This window comes from Chrysochloris asiatica, unplaced genomic scaffold (genome assembly GCF_000296735.1).
Source record: "Chrysochloris asiatica unplaced genomic scaffold, ChrAsi1.0 scaffold00033, whole genome shotgun sequence".
NCBI classification, from domain to species: Eukaryota; Metazoa; Chordata; class Mammalia; order Afrosoricida; family Chrysochloridae; genus Chrysochloris; species Chrysochloris asiatica.
Window position 1 is genome coordinate 24,874,359 of NW_006408551.1, and position 14,890 is coordinate 24,889,248.

At 38.4% G+C, this 14,890-nt stretch overlaps 1 protein-coding gene across 3 annotated transcripts in view; it reads left to right on the forward strand.

Moving 5' to 3' along the window:
* LGR5 (leucine-rich repeat containing G protein-coupled receptor 5) overlaps positions 1-12,013 on the forward strand; it is a 209,029-nt gene extending 197,016 nt beyond the window's left edge. For 2 of the 3 annotated variants that reach the window (XM_006859559.1, XM_006859560.1), the window contains 5 exons: positions 3,499-3,570; positions 4,369-4,494; positions 5,502-5,647; positions 8,234-8,317; positions 10,831-12,013. In XM_006859559.1, coding sequence (XP_006859621.1) covers positions 3,499-3,570; positions 4,369-4,494; positions 5,502-5,647; positions 8,234-8,317; positions 10,831-11,918 — 1,516 coding nt within the window. In that variant the 3' untranslated portion in view covers positions 11,919-12,013. The remainder of the gene's footprint in view (positions 1-3,498; positions 3,571-4,368; positions 4,495-5,501; positions 5,648-8,233; positions 8,318-10,830) is intronic. The other variant, XM_006859561.1, reaches the window with a different exon arrangement.
* Positions 12,014-14,890: the final 2,877 nt, after the last annotated feature.

A 14,890-nucleotide genomic window follows, 5' to 3' on the forward strand; every position in this document is an offset into this window, starting at 1 on the left:
GCAAATAAAATGTTGCTGAAGATAATTAAAAAATAGCTTCAAGAGTACATCAACAGGTGTTTGGCTGTCTTTTGAATCTTGGTTTCCCTTGCCTACCATTGTAAAATAGATACTTGAGGGAGGGGAGAAAGGAATAGCCAGAAACATCACTACAGAAAGTTTGTAAGCCCGTCTTCAACCTATAGCTGACTGGAATACCTTAAAGGGGGCTAGAAGTTGCTCTGTGAAAGAGGCTTCCTGTGGAGCCTTTACATTGCATAAGAACATAGGGGGAAACCAGAACCCCATCCAGAATCATCTGAGGTGGGAAATTTCCACTGGAAAGGACGAGTAGACCAGCCTGGAGCAGCTAGAAGGACAGAAGATACTTCATGAAAGAAAGACTGGCAGGAAAAATCTGAAACAATAACAGCAGTCTGATTGATTACTACAAGAACAAGTAAGCTATTCACCAGGGAGCCATCAAGACAAGTGGTCCAGACCCCTCAGAGCAAACTCCCTTTCAAGACTAACACTCAAGGGGAATACATGAACAGGCATGTGGTCTGGCTGGTGACCACATTGGTCACCGAGAAGGGGAAGAGGGGAAAAAACAGCAATGAAGTCATTAGCTAAGTCCAACCATATTCAGTAGACCCCTGTGAACCCGGGTGGAGACCTGGATGGCCAGCAGTATGGGAAGACCTGGGGATCCCTGGACCCAGAGGCAGTGACAGGGACACAGAGGACTAAAGTGGAGAGTGAGGCACCCAGCTGATACGAAGTGAGGGGAGATGCACAGGAACACCCATACTTGCAGATAGTATCTACTTGACCTGGCTTCTATGGCTGGATGATCAGAACTCGACTAGAAGAAGAAAGAAGGGGGGGAGGGAGTAACCTGCTATTATTTGATGAACTTTACCTATACTTATGGATGTAGTAGCTCAAAAAAAGGGAACAAATCTTTACAGCAAGGATCACTCCCACCCCATTGGTACACAGGGTTGATAGGGATGGGCAACATAGACATTGGCTACCCAAAGTGGGGATGCCTCTAAAGGCAAGAAGTGACTGGCTTATAAGCTTTCTAGAGGGAGCCTAGTTCCAGATGGAGTAGGGGTAGGTAGAACCTCCACTGAATGATTTCCAATCTGTTGGGACCGAACTGGCAAAAAGAAACGGGGATAAGACTCTTGTGATACAATAGTGAATAATTGCCATCAGGACTGACTATGATGGTCAGAAATATAGAGGTAGATGTTTTTTGACAAAAGGAGGGGAGTGATTGATTTTGAAGCCCAGGAGCGGAGGTCCCTGGGACCATCAAGTGAGAAGAGCAGAGAGCGGGACCCTACACAGAGAGGCAGTGACGCCAGGAATGGAGCAGAGATGATGATGTGGACAAATGGAGCGACTGGGGACACTGAAATCAGGGAGGGAAAGGGGCTGTGTACTGATGACCATGGTTATTTGATGAAGCATGGAGGGGATTGTAATCATTGCAATGAAACGAAATACGATATAATGAATGTAAAACTGATGTTCTCCCATATAAACCTCACAATAAAAACTTAAAATAAAAAGAGTACATCAACAGCAAACTGCCAGAAATTCAAGCCAGATTCAGAATAGGATGTGGCGAGAGGAATATCACTGCTGACATCAGATGGATTTTGGCTGAAAACAGAGCATACCAGAAAAATGTTTACGTGTGCTTTGTTGACAATGCAAAGACTGTGTGGATCATGACAAACTATAGATAAAATTTCAAAGAATGGGTATTCCAGAGCGCTTAATTGTGCTCACGAGAAACCTGTACATAGACCAAGAGGCAGTCATCTGAACAGAACAAGGGGATAGTGAATGGTTATAAATCAGGAAAGATGTGCAGCAAGGCTACAATAAAATGAAAGCCTTCACCCTTATTCAATCTGTATGCTGAGAAAATAATCCAAGGAGCTAGATTATCTGAAAAAAGACATAGTGCAAAGTTTGGAGAAAGACTCATTAACATCCTGTGATATGCAGATGATACAACTTTGCTTACCAGAATTGAAGAGGACTTAAAATACTTATGATGATCAAAGACTACAGTCTTCAATGTAGATTGTACCTCAGTGTAAAGAAAGCAAAAATCCTCACGACTGTGCCAATAAATAACAATGATAAATGGAGAAAAGATTGAAGTGGTCAGAGACTTCATTTTTCCGGGATCCACAATTAACACTCATGGAAGCAGCAGCCAAGAAATCAAATGACATATTTGTTTAGGCAAATCTACTGCACAAGACTTCTTTAAAGTGTTCAAGAGCACAGTTATCAATTTAAGAACTAAGATGCACCTGACTCAAGTCATGTTATTCAATAGCCTCATATGCATGTGAAAGTTAGACAATGACTAAGGAAGACCACAGAAGAATTAATTTATGGATTTCAGCCATGGCATTGAAAAGCAATATTAAAAATTCCATGGACTGCCCGAAAAACAAATCTATGTTGGAAGAAGTACAGCCAGGATGCTCTTTAGAAGCCAGTACAGCAAGACTTCACCTCTCATACTTTGGACATGTTATCAAGAGGGACCAGTCCCTGGAGAAGGACATCATGCTTGGGTAAAGTGGATGACCAGCAAAAAAGAGGAAGACCTCCAATATGATGAATTGGCACAGTGACAGCAGCAATAGGCTCAATCAAGCGTAACAATTGTGAGGCTGGCATAGGACAGGGCAGTTTTCGTTGTGTTGTGTATAGGGTCATTATGAGTTAGAACCAACTCAATGACACCTAACAACATTTGCTAGGCATATTTTAAATAGAAACCATAAATCCACAGTTCCTTTATTAAAAGATGGAAGTTCTTATTTATCTAAAAAAATTGTTACTGAAATTTTTAATTCTGCTAAAGTATCTATATTTCATTATGCCTGTGGATAAAGGGAAGAGCACATAAATCTTATTTCCTCATAAATTGTTTTTCATTGCTATCATAGGATTTTGTTTCTAGCACATTAGTCCCTCTTTTGTTCATTAAGAATTTATATGTTGGCCTTTTTCATTGGGAAGTTCTTGGAAGCATCTTGTGTTTGTCTCACTGCATGACATCTATGGGTGATGTATACAAATTCTTGCTGAGTTTCATTATACATTCAGGGACAATTTATAATTTAAAACTTACTTGCTCGGCAGAAGAAATTCCTTTCTTCTCACTCTCTACCCCCACTCATCTTAGAAATGTAATAAAATTTTATAACCATGTTAAATTCAACTTTTTGTAAGAAAAAAGTGAAAAACTAAAATATCCACCTGAATGATGATTTATTTTCCTTGATTGCTTTTAACAAAGTTGACTTTAAGTTCTCTCTGGTTATTTTATGCCATCAATACCTTTTTCTGAAGGATGATTTATTTGATGAACTAATTGTTCTAAAGTTTTGTAGAAAAACGAATGCATGTGGCAAAATTTCACACATTTTTCTTTTTCTATGTAACCCTCTCATTTTTTTTTTTTTTCCATAGAAATTTAGCTTGGAACAAAATTGCTATCATTCAGTCCAATGCATTTGCTACTTTGCCATCTCTAATAAAACTGTAAGTGCTTCACTACTTGTTTATGGCATGTCTTTTAATAACTGGGGACCCTCTAGTTAATAAAAATATTGGTTTTGCTGAGAAAGTTTGTAATGTACAGATTGCCAGACTCTCCATGTCCCCCACGCCTACAGCCGCCTTAGAGTCAGGGAGGAGCTTTCCTTGCCTCTCCAAAGCCATATGGGCCCTTAAGTAGATAATTGACGCTCTGGGGAACAGCTGGTTCTGGTTAGTCAGGTAAATTTTCCATTTTTGCTAAGTAACAGGTGAAAATTGAATAAGACATCGACTCAGTTCTGAAGGGCTTGCATTTTGTTCTTTGCCATCTTGACTGATAGAAAACTATTCTTTTCCTCTTTATTTTTGTTTTCCACATTCCCATCCCCCTTATCTCCCTCATCTAATAGAAAAAGAAGGGTTTGGTAAGAAGCGATATTGAAAGGAGAGAGAAAGAATAAACTCCCTGCACCTTTTTTCCCCACCCCAATCCAAAGGTAACATCACTTTTCAAATTAAATATAGCACTTTCCACTTGATTCTAGCTGTCCCCACCCTGCGAAATGAAACTGAATGTAAAAATTGCAATTTGGATGCAACTAAAGTGTGTCCTCCCTGCAATTCTGATTATAAATAGAGGAGTTATCAGGAGCGAAAACCAAAATGGCTACTTTTACAATTAAGAGTAAGAACCCTGCTTGGAAGTTTTATTGAGCAGTTTAATCATCTTTAGGTTGCTTTTTTTCACTTAAATTTTTTATGCTAACAGACTAAAAGCCAATGTTGTTTGATGTTTTGCAGGGATCTATCATCCAATCGCCTGTCGTCTTTTCCTGTAACTGGGTTACATGGTTTAACTCACTTAAAATTAACAGGAAATCATGCCTTACAGAGCTTGATATCATCTGAAAACTTTCCAGAACTCAAGTGAGTTTGTCATTAAAACTAATAAGATACATTTGTGGTCATGTGAAATAATGGATGTGTTATAGCGGGTTTTCTAAATTTATGAGGTCATGGAACCCTTTTGAGTTGCATTTCATGCCCTCAAGTCCCCCACCCCTGGGGCATTGTTAGGACAAGCCCTGAAGTGGGAGAGTGTGCCTTCCTGACCACATTTCCTTTCTTTCTCAAAGATACCTCCTGAATCACAGAGTTCATGGAAAGAGTCTCAAAACCATTGATCCATAGGATATAAACTAGAGCATGTAATCAAATAACATATAACATTATTATACTCCTGTTTACAGTTTCTAATTCATCTAATTTGTGTGTATGTTCTAATAAAATCTACTAAATTGATATTGTTTGAGGAAGTTATGCTCTTTAAAACCTGTTATGCTTGTTACTGATAAAGAAGTCCTTTAAAAGATTATATGCTTTTTAAAAAAGACATAGCACTTTTTATATACTTTGATAGCCATGAAAGTAATATAGCCTTACAAGAGAGTTTGGAAAGTAGAAGGAAGGAAAAAAAAAAACACTCCCTCCCCCTCCACGAATAACCTGTTTATACTATTTCTTTCCAAACTTTGTTTCCAATGGATTTTTAATTATTAGAGTCACAGTGTGTACACTGTCTACATACTTGAAATTATAAATACTTTCTATGCCACTACAATTTTCCTAGCAATCATTTTGTTAACCTTTTTATGATGCACATTTTCACACATACACAAAAGTAGAGAAACTAATATACCCATCATATAACTTCAACAATTATCAACATTTCATAGCAATCATTTTGTTGTTATAAATAAAATTCTTGGTATAAATAGCACAGTAATGAATATCTTTATGCACGTAGTTTGTTTTGGATTCTTGATTTAGGATAAAATCCAAAGGTAGAATTATGGAGTCAAAGATGAATACCATACCTAATGACTCATTCCTTGAAGTGTATACTTTTTCATTTTGTTTTTGTTCATATAAAGGGTTATAGAAATGCCTCATGCTTACCAGTGTTGTGCGTTTGGAGTATGTGAGAATGTCTATAAAGTTTCTAATCAATGGAATAAAGGTGACAACAGCACAGTAGATGACCTTCATAAGAAAGACACTGGACTGTTTCATGTTCAAGGTAAGACCTTATAAGTCATGGTAATGGAACTGTGGCTGGACAGTTCTTGAAAAGTAATAGAACAGATCATCTGACTCCATACAAGTTCCCATGTAACCATCCCAACAAGCTGAAAATTAATTTCATTTTTTTAAAAAGATTCGTAGAGAAAGAGAAAGGTCCTCAGGGTTAACTCTAAAGCTTTTCTATAAGTATAATATAGTCATATTTCGATTTAGATTCCTCCTGAGCAGATATTGTCCTCAGAGGCAATTACTAATATTGGCATAAATATTTTCATAGTCTTTCAAAAGAGCCCCATTCCAGTGATAGCATTTTTAAATTTCTTTCTGAACCTTCTTCTGAAAAAGATATAACCCATTTTTATTCTTATAGCCTGAGGTAGTAGAGAATATAGGCATTTTAGAAGTCTCCCAATTTTAGCAGATGGGTTTAAGAATCTAACTTCTTATCCAGTTAATTGAAAAACATTTTCCTGTCTCACCCCCACCCCCACAGGGGCATCTGTCAGGGAGGTGAAATGAGATAATGTCTGTAAAACACTTGACTTTCCTGAATGTAAGACATTACTTAAATAGAATGCAATGCACCTCAAACCACACCTGTGCTAATGAGGAGGCGCTCTGGCAGCCCCCCTTCTTCTTTCCCTGCCAACCTTGCAAGTTCATACAGGGTCTAAGTAGACTTGCTTTTCATCCTTAGACTATAATCGTTTGTCAGCTCCCAAGCAAATATGATTCAGTCTGTCTACAGACCACCTAACATTTTTTTCCTGCACACTGTCTATTTCAGGAGCTGACATTTTGACCCTTGGTTTTTCTTTTTGTTTTCGTTTTAGGATACAACATATGTCTTGCTCTTGTTCTTGCTGTAATTTTTACTCTTCCTGTCTCACCAACCACTTCTACTACATTATTCACTACAAAGGAAAAAACCTCCAGACACTGTTCTAGGCCTAGCAGGTACACAATGTACTTCAAGCACCTTCATAGACCTTATATTTAAGAGTCATGATGCTCAACCTCAGGCCATAGTAGAATCACATGGAAGTGTTTATAATGTACTAATTCATGCTCAAGCCCCACACCAAGGCAATTAAACCAGAACCTTTAGGAACATAGGTTGGATAATGCCGCTCCTGTATCATGGTTAGCTAATCAAGACACCAAGCAGCTATTTGATTTGTCCTCTGGTACGGTGCTGTAGGATAAGCACTCGACCTCAAGATCAGTTTTAACTGCAAGGTTGGTGGTCCAAACTCACCAGCCATTCCTCAGAAACCCTATACAGGATCGCTATGAGTCAGAACTGACTCGATGGCACTTAACAACAACAATAATAACATGCAGAACTCGCCAGGAAAAACTGATACTTTGTCTGATTATCCCTCTTATACTTGGAGAACACAACCCAGAACATTTGGCTATCCGAAGTATCAGCAAATTGGAGAAAGCATTTCCTCTACTATATGCAAAGTCTCACAGGTACTCTTTAATTTAGGTCAGTTCAATTTGGGGCCAATGTGAGCTTCAAGGAGCAAGAAAAAGAGGAGAGGGTTTATATGTGCTTACCAGGAGTCGGGCATCACTCTCCACTACCTCCAGTTCTGTTGGAATAGAATATCACATAATAGTTTGAGTAAAACATCCAAAGGCAAATTTCAAGAAAGCCAGAGCCAGGGGTTCAGGATCATAGTCTTGGGAGATGCCATGGTCAATTAACGTAACAGCTCGTAAAGACAATGTTCTGCATCCTACTTTGGAGAGTAATGACTGGGATCTTAAAACCTCAAGAGCTGCCATCTAGGGTGCAACTATTGGCCTCTCGCCTGTCTGGAGGAAAGAAGAGTGATGAAGAATGAAGTTACTTGGAATCAATTAGTCCCATGGACTAATGGACCAGGGGAACATCAGTCTCTACCACCCTGACACCAGAAGAACTAGATGGCACCTGGCTACCCCTATCAACTGATCTGAAAGGATTACATTAGAAGGTCCTGGAGAGAGTAGGAGAAAATGTGGAACAAAACTCAAAGTCATAAAAATAAAAAAAAATTTTTTAAAATGACCTGGCACACTGGTCAGACAGAGATTGGTGGAAAACCAAGACTGTGACCCTTGATCACCTTCAGGCATGGAGTTGACCTCACCTCCGTGGATCGATTTTTATCCAAGAAATAGATAATATAAGGGGACAACAGTCCTAGTGAGGTATGCATACCATAGAATGATCAACCATTCAGGATTAAAAAGGCAGTATTGACCCAAGGTTAAAATTTAGAAGGTTGAGGAAAGAAGGAATAGAGACAAGAAACACAGGAAGAAAGTGAGCTACATGATGTTACATTGAGGGAATGGCAGTCTTGATGAAACTGATGATCTGCTCTGTAAATGTTCATTCAAGTCACAGTAAAAAGATGAAAAAGAAAGAAAGCCAGAGCCCAGGAAAAGCACAAAGACTGGCCTTCACTTCCCCCTTTGCAACAATTTAAGTCTCAAGGGCAATCCAGGCCTCTCTTCCCTAGGATTTAGTCCCTCCAAAACAGAATGACAGGACTAATCATTCCAGGACTTTTTATTCCTGCAGACGAACGTGATCTTGAAGAGTTTCTGTTTGACTTTGAGGAAGACCTGAAAGCCCTTCATTCAGTGCAGTGCTCACCTTCCCCAGGTAAGAGAGGTACCCAAGTGCCTCAGGAGGACTCCACAGCATGGATTCCAAGGGATCAATAACACTGCAGTGACACTTTAAAGGAAAATCTGGGCCACTTTTGTGGCTCATCAGTATGCCTTCCTGTGGAGACCTGTAAAATAGAATTCTTCTTTCTCTGGAAATGGTCTCAATTCATAATAGGCTTTTTGTGGGAGGTTTGTGATTCAGGTTAACAGCACCCAAAGAATCAAGCAAGTAGTTAGAAGCATATGTAGAATTGATGAAGTTATTTGCCATTTAGCCTGCAAATAATACATGATAGTCTTGCTTTGGGGAGTGCAATGGTTCCATACGATAAGCACTGGACTGCTTATCCAAGGTCCATGGCCCAAGCAGAAAGAAGAGATTTTCTGCTCCTGCAAAAACTTAAAAAAGCTTCAAAAACCCTGTATAGGGTCACTGTGTGTCAGAATTTACTCTAAGACACTTAACAACAGCAGTCTTGCTTTGGATAATCACTGATTTTTTTGGAAACAGTTTATTCTAAGTTTTCTTATTTAGAAAATATTAAATAAACAGTACTTAATAGCCATTTGGTGAAAGTAAACAATGGTTTGTATGTACAAATTTAAATAAAAGATAATGATGTTGAACAAGTTAACATCATTAATGTCACTGAACTATATATGTGAAGATGATTGAAAAGGCAAATGATTTGCTACAAATATATTTGCCATAATTATAGAGATATAGATATATATTTTGTTGTTAAGTGCCGTCGAGTCAATTCCAACTCATAGCGACCCTGTATAGGGTTTCCAAGGAGCCGCTGGTGAGTTTGAACCACAGACTTTGCAGTTCAAACGATTTTGAAGTCTGATGCATTAGCCCACAGCACCACACCAGGACTATATATATATATATATATATATTTTTTTTTTTTTCCAGTATGTCCTGGTGTGGCACTGTAGGATAAAGCACTGGACCACAAGGTGGTTTGAACTGCAAGGTCAGCAGTTCAAACTCACCAGCCGTTCCTCGGAAACCCTATTCAGGTCACTATGAGTTGGAACTTATTCAATAGTACTTAACCACTACACCAACAATTCAGTATGTATACGTATATACATACTGAATTTGTTTTCCCCATTCCCAGAAACAGGATGGGCCAATAAAAACAGAAAAGAAAAAAAAAAAAAAAAAAAAAAATTGAATAGAGAGAAATACTGTTAACTGATGGTACATAGGATGAATGTAAAGCTAATGTTCTCACATGTAAACTATCACATAACAAACAATAAAACAAAAAAAAAAAAAAAAAAAAAAAAAGCTGGGAAAGGTTGAAAGTCCATGGGTGGTATAAACAATTTGCACTCAATGTAGGATCAGCACTGGACTGTGAACCACAAGGTCAACAGTTCAAACACACCAGCTGCTCCTTGGAATCCCTGTACACCCGGGTCACTTTAAGTCGGAACTCACTCAACAGCACTTAACAACAACTTAGAGGTTGGTGGCATTATGGAAAAATGGTTTGGTAATCTGATCCTGTAAAGTTTACAGCCAAGAAAACCCTATAGATCAGTTCTACCCTAGCACATGGGGTCACTGTGAGTCATAATCAAGACTTTGAATCGCTTCATTCCTGTACAACTTCCTGTTAAGAATTTGCATTTCTACCACAGATATACTGAATCAAAATCTACATATTTAACTAGATCCCCAGGTAATTTTTATATGGTGGTGGTGGTGTGCCGTAGAGTCAGTTGTAAGTCATAGCAACCTTGCATAGGGTTTCTGAGGCTATAAATCTTTACAGGAGCAGAAAGCCTCGTATTTCTCCCACATTCTTATACAGATGTATATATAAGAATCACCTGGGGATCTTGTTAAACTGTAGATTTTGATTCAGCATATCTGAGGTTGGAAGGCAATCCTCAGCTGAGACCAAACTAGAATGAACCGATTTGAAGCCCTGGTTGGAACTGACTCCTTGGCAACAGGATTGTTTTGTTTTTAACTTGGTATTTATTTTCAACAATTAGTTTGTTCCTTGCTCCCAAACATCAAATGTCTACAACTAAAATGGGATTTGCACAAAATGCCCCTCCATACTGTCCATAGTTCCTGTTCTAAAACTATGAAGCATTCCCCTGGGCTTCTCTTTCTCTGCCTAGGGAACTTTTCTGAAGCATTCTAAAAAAAATGCAGTGGAAATTGAGAATATCTGGCTTTTTACTTGGCCTTAACACTGTATTTTGCGTACCTTAGTCAAGCAATGTAAACCCACCATTTCCCTGTCTCTACATAAAACCTGGAAACACAAGCACTTAGAGTGTGCACCCAATCTTTTGCGGAAACTACCAACCAATAGCAATGGTTTGAGAAAATCGAGAGTGTATAGGCATGATGTGTCACTAAGATTGTTTTTGACCTTTTTCTCCTGGTGTCCAAATGAGAGATACAAAAATGTAATTTGGCAAAAATCATAAACCCTAATTTGATAGTCTTTTTCATTCTTGGACTTTTAGGTCCCTTCAAGCCCTGTGAACACCTTTTCGGTAGCTGGCTGAACCGAATTGGAGTGTGGACCATAGCGGTTTTGGCATTTACTTGCAATGCCTTGGTAACTTCAACAGTCTTCAGATCCCCTCTGTATATTTCCTCCATAAAACTACTAATTGGGTTGATAGCAGTGGTGAACATGCTCATGGGGGTCTCCAGTGCTATGCTGGCTGGTGTGGATGCATTCACTTTTGGCAGCTTTGCACAATATGGTGCATGGTGGGAGAAGGGGGTTGGTTGCCAAGTCATCAGTTTCCTATCCATTTTTGCTTCAGAGTCATCTGTTTTCCTGCTTACTTTGGCAGCTCTGGAGCGAGGCTTCTCTGTGAAATGTTCTGCAAAATTTGAAACAAAAACTGCTTTTTCCAGTGTGAAAGCGCTCGTTTTGTTCTGTGTAGTGCTGGCCCTGACCATTGCCGCGGTGCCCCTGCTGGGTGGCAGTGAGTACAGCGCCTCCCCGTTCTGCCTGCCCCTGCCCTTTGGGGAGCCCACCACCACTGGCTACATGGTGGCTCTGGTCTTACTGAACTCCCTTTGCTTCCTCGTAATGACCATTGTCTATACCAAGCTCTACTGCAATTTGGAAAAGGGAGACCTGGAGAATATTTGGGACTGGTCCATGGTGAAGCACATTGCTCTGTTGCTCTTCACCAACTGCATCCTCTACTGCCCTGTGGCCTTTTTGTCCTTCTCTTCTTTACTAAACCTCACATTCATAAGTCCGGAAGTTATTAAGTTTATTCTTCTGGTAATTGTTCCACTTCCTGCATGTCTCAATCCCCTTCTCTACATTCTTTTCAATCCACATTTTAAAGAGGATCTGGGGAGCCTGGGAAAGCAAACCCACTTCTGGACAAGATCAAACCACCCAAGCCTCATGTCTGTTAACTCTGATGATATTGAAAAGCAGTCATGTGATTCCACCCAAGCCTTGGTAACCTTTACCAGCACCAGCATAGCCTGTGAGCTTCCTTCCACTTCCATGTCATCGTCAGCTTACCCTATGACGGAAAGTTGTCACCTCTCATCAGTGGCATTTGTCCCATGTCTCTAAGAGGAGAGAGAAAAAGTTTTCAAAAATTGAAAATCCTAAAAAATGTGAGAATGAGTGTATCGGGAGCAGTTGCTAAGAAGAACCAAGTTTAAGCTTAATAATAATAATAAAATCTCTCCGAGTGAAGAAGCTAAAAACATATTGATACTTGATAGTGAAAAATAAGTTGAAATGCTGCTCAGATAACTAGTTCAGCTAAGAAATAGACCATTCACATTACTTAGGTGAGTCCTGATCAAAAATGGTCTTTTAAAAAGATTCTACATGATTTTAAATGAATGTTCTTTATACTCATCTATCTAATAATTTAGAAAAAAGGAAAACAAGCGCTTCCTCACAAAATAGGTCTATTTCAATGCAAAAAACTCCTTGAGAGTTGGTTGAAGCACCATGAATATAAAGACTTTAAATGGTGCAGAGCTGTAGGATAAGCACTGTACTGCTAACCACAACAAGGTCAGTAGTTCAAACCCACCAGCCGCTCTTTGGAAACCTTATATAGAGTCGCTAAAGATCAGAACTGACTTAACGGCACTTAGAAACAACATATTATTCAGTAAAGTCAGTAAAGACTGTGATCTAGAGGAGTTCATTTTAATGACCAAGTGAAACTGCTTTAGTCCTCCTTTGCCTTTCCTCAGGGAGCACTGGTGGTGTAATGGGTAATGACTTCACTGCTAACCAGAAGGTTGGTGGCTCGAACCCACCAACCTCTCCTTGGGAGAAAGATAAGACAGTGTTTCCATACAGATTTCAGTCTTAGAAATCCTATAGGACAGTTCTACTCCGTGCTACAAGGTTGCTGTAAGTCAGAACTGAATCGAGGACAATGGGTTTAATTATTTGGTTTTGCCTTTCCTCAGACGGGATCCTTTCGGGTTACCAATGCCTCTGAATGGATATTGTAACTCACTCACATTACTAACTCACTCACATTAATTGTTTTTAGAGATGCTGAGTTTTTTGTGTATCACCACTAAATGATTCCATTCTCAATGAAATAAACCTGCTTACAAATATTTTTAAAGGAAAATTAACTTAAGCTTTAAAATTACCAAGAAAGCAATCATGCAAACATGAGTTTTGCTTTATCTAATTATTTCTAATTCTTTGTTGCCCAGAACGCACAATAAAAGTCCATTGCCGGCAATGGGCATGTCTAGGGGGAAAAAAATGGTAAGCAACCTGGGGTTCTTTTTGGTTTTTTTTGTTTTTGTTTTTTTTATGAATACACATGTTTTTGCAAAAGATTTCATCAGCTGATACAAACTAATGTGCATCTTAGGCTAATGATCAAATTCAAAAGCTATCAATTTACTAATGTGACTTATTACATGTATATCTCTAATAGCTGTACCAATAACTTCTGCCACCACTTTGGACTCCGCAGAGACCTGATAACATATTATCCTGTTTATTTAGCTTGATGTCAACTGTGTTCTTTCTGGCTCAGCCCACTTGACATTCGGAAAGTTACTGCTCTGCTTATTCCATACTTAATACATGTATTAGGTATTTTAAAAAGCAAAACTATTAAATATTAAAAGCAGAATTGTTTTTGTAGATTCACTTATCCTGTATTACCTACATCCAAACCAAAAGGCTATTAGGTAGATTTATTTTTATATAAGCATGTTTATTTTGATCCGATGTTTTAACTTGTAATTGAAATGAAATACATTTATGAGATGTTTTATAAGATTTGTAAATATAGAACTGTATTTATTACTACAGTAAAGATTTCAGTAACATTAAGGACCATAATATGAAACCACATACAGTGGCATATTCTTCCATATATATTGTGTTTCTCTGTCCATTTTTTTAAATTCACTAACTGTATATAATATATGTAAGTGTATAATACTTGTAAATAGATCCTAAACTTGCTTTTTTATTGGGTACGAAATAAAATTAATTTGTAATAAAATTTGTGACTCTAAAAATATTTTAAGTCTATTATTGAGTTGAATAAGAGCGCTCACCCCAAAACGAACTTAGGACTCCTTACATAAGATGGTGATTACACTAAAGTCTGAGGCCAAAAACTCCATTTAAAAATGTTTTTACTTTTTTTTTTAATTTATTATGCAAAGCAGTCTTCAAAAACATTTCTGAATATCATAACTCACCATTATGGTGGTGGTGATTATGTGCCATGGAGTCCATGAAATTAGAAAAAAATAAGATTATTAAGATGGAATTAGAGGTCAGACCGTCCTGTATTAAACATGCCTTAACAACATGGCGCTGTGGGTTAGTGTGTTGCACTGCAAAGTCAGTTTGAGCTGCATGGTTGGCAGATCAGACTCACCAGTCTCTCCTTGGAAACCCTGTACAGGGTCCATACGGGTCAGAACTGACTTGGCGGCACTTAACAACAACAACACAGAAGATGCTGCTGCAGTAGCCTGTCCTTCATAGTTCAAATGAAAATAATGTATAAGCTCTTTTTTTAATGAGAAAATAAATATACATTGTTTCTCTACCAGTACATAAAAAAGAATGCATTTTTTTCTCTTCCTTCTTCTCTTTCCCTTCCTTTTCTTTTTAACTGCCGTTCCCATCGCTCAAGTTAGCTTGTGTCTACACTCTACCCACCAAATAATTCTCCCTTCCCTCCTAGTAACCATCATAGAAAGTTCATTATAGAATGAAATCTTTCCTCGACTTTTTATCTTGATATTGGTCTCATATAATATCTGTCCCTTTGCGTTGGACTATTTCATTCAGCATAATGTCCTCCAAGTCCCTTCATGTTAGGCAGTGTTTTGCAGATTCATCATTATTCTTCAATATGGCACGATATCCAATTGTGCATATGTACCAAAGTTTGTTCAACTATTTCTCTGCTTATGGGTATCCAGACTGTCTCCATCTTTTTGCCAAAAATTCCATTTTAAATCAAAAGCAATTTCTGCATCAAGGAATGCAAGCTATCATTTCTGAGCTCTCTACTGAGAGTATCCTGA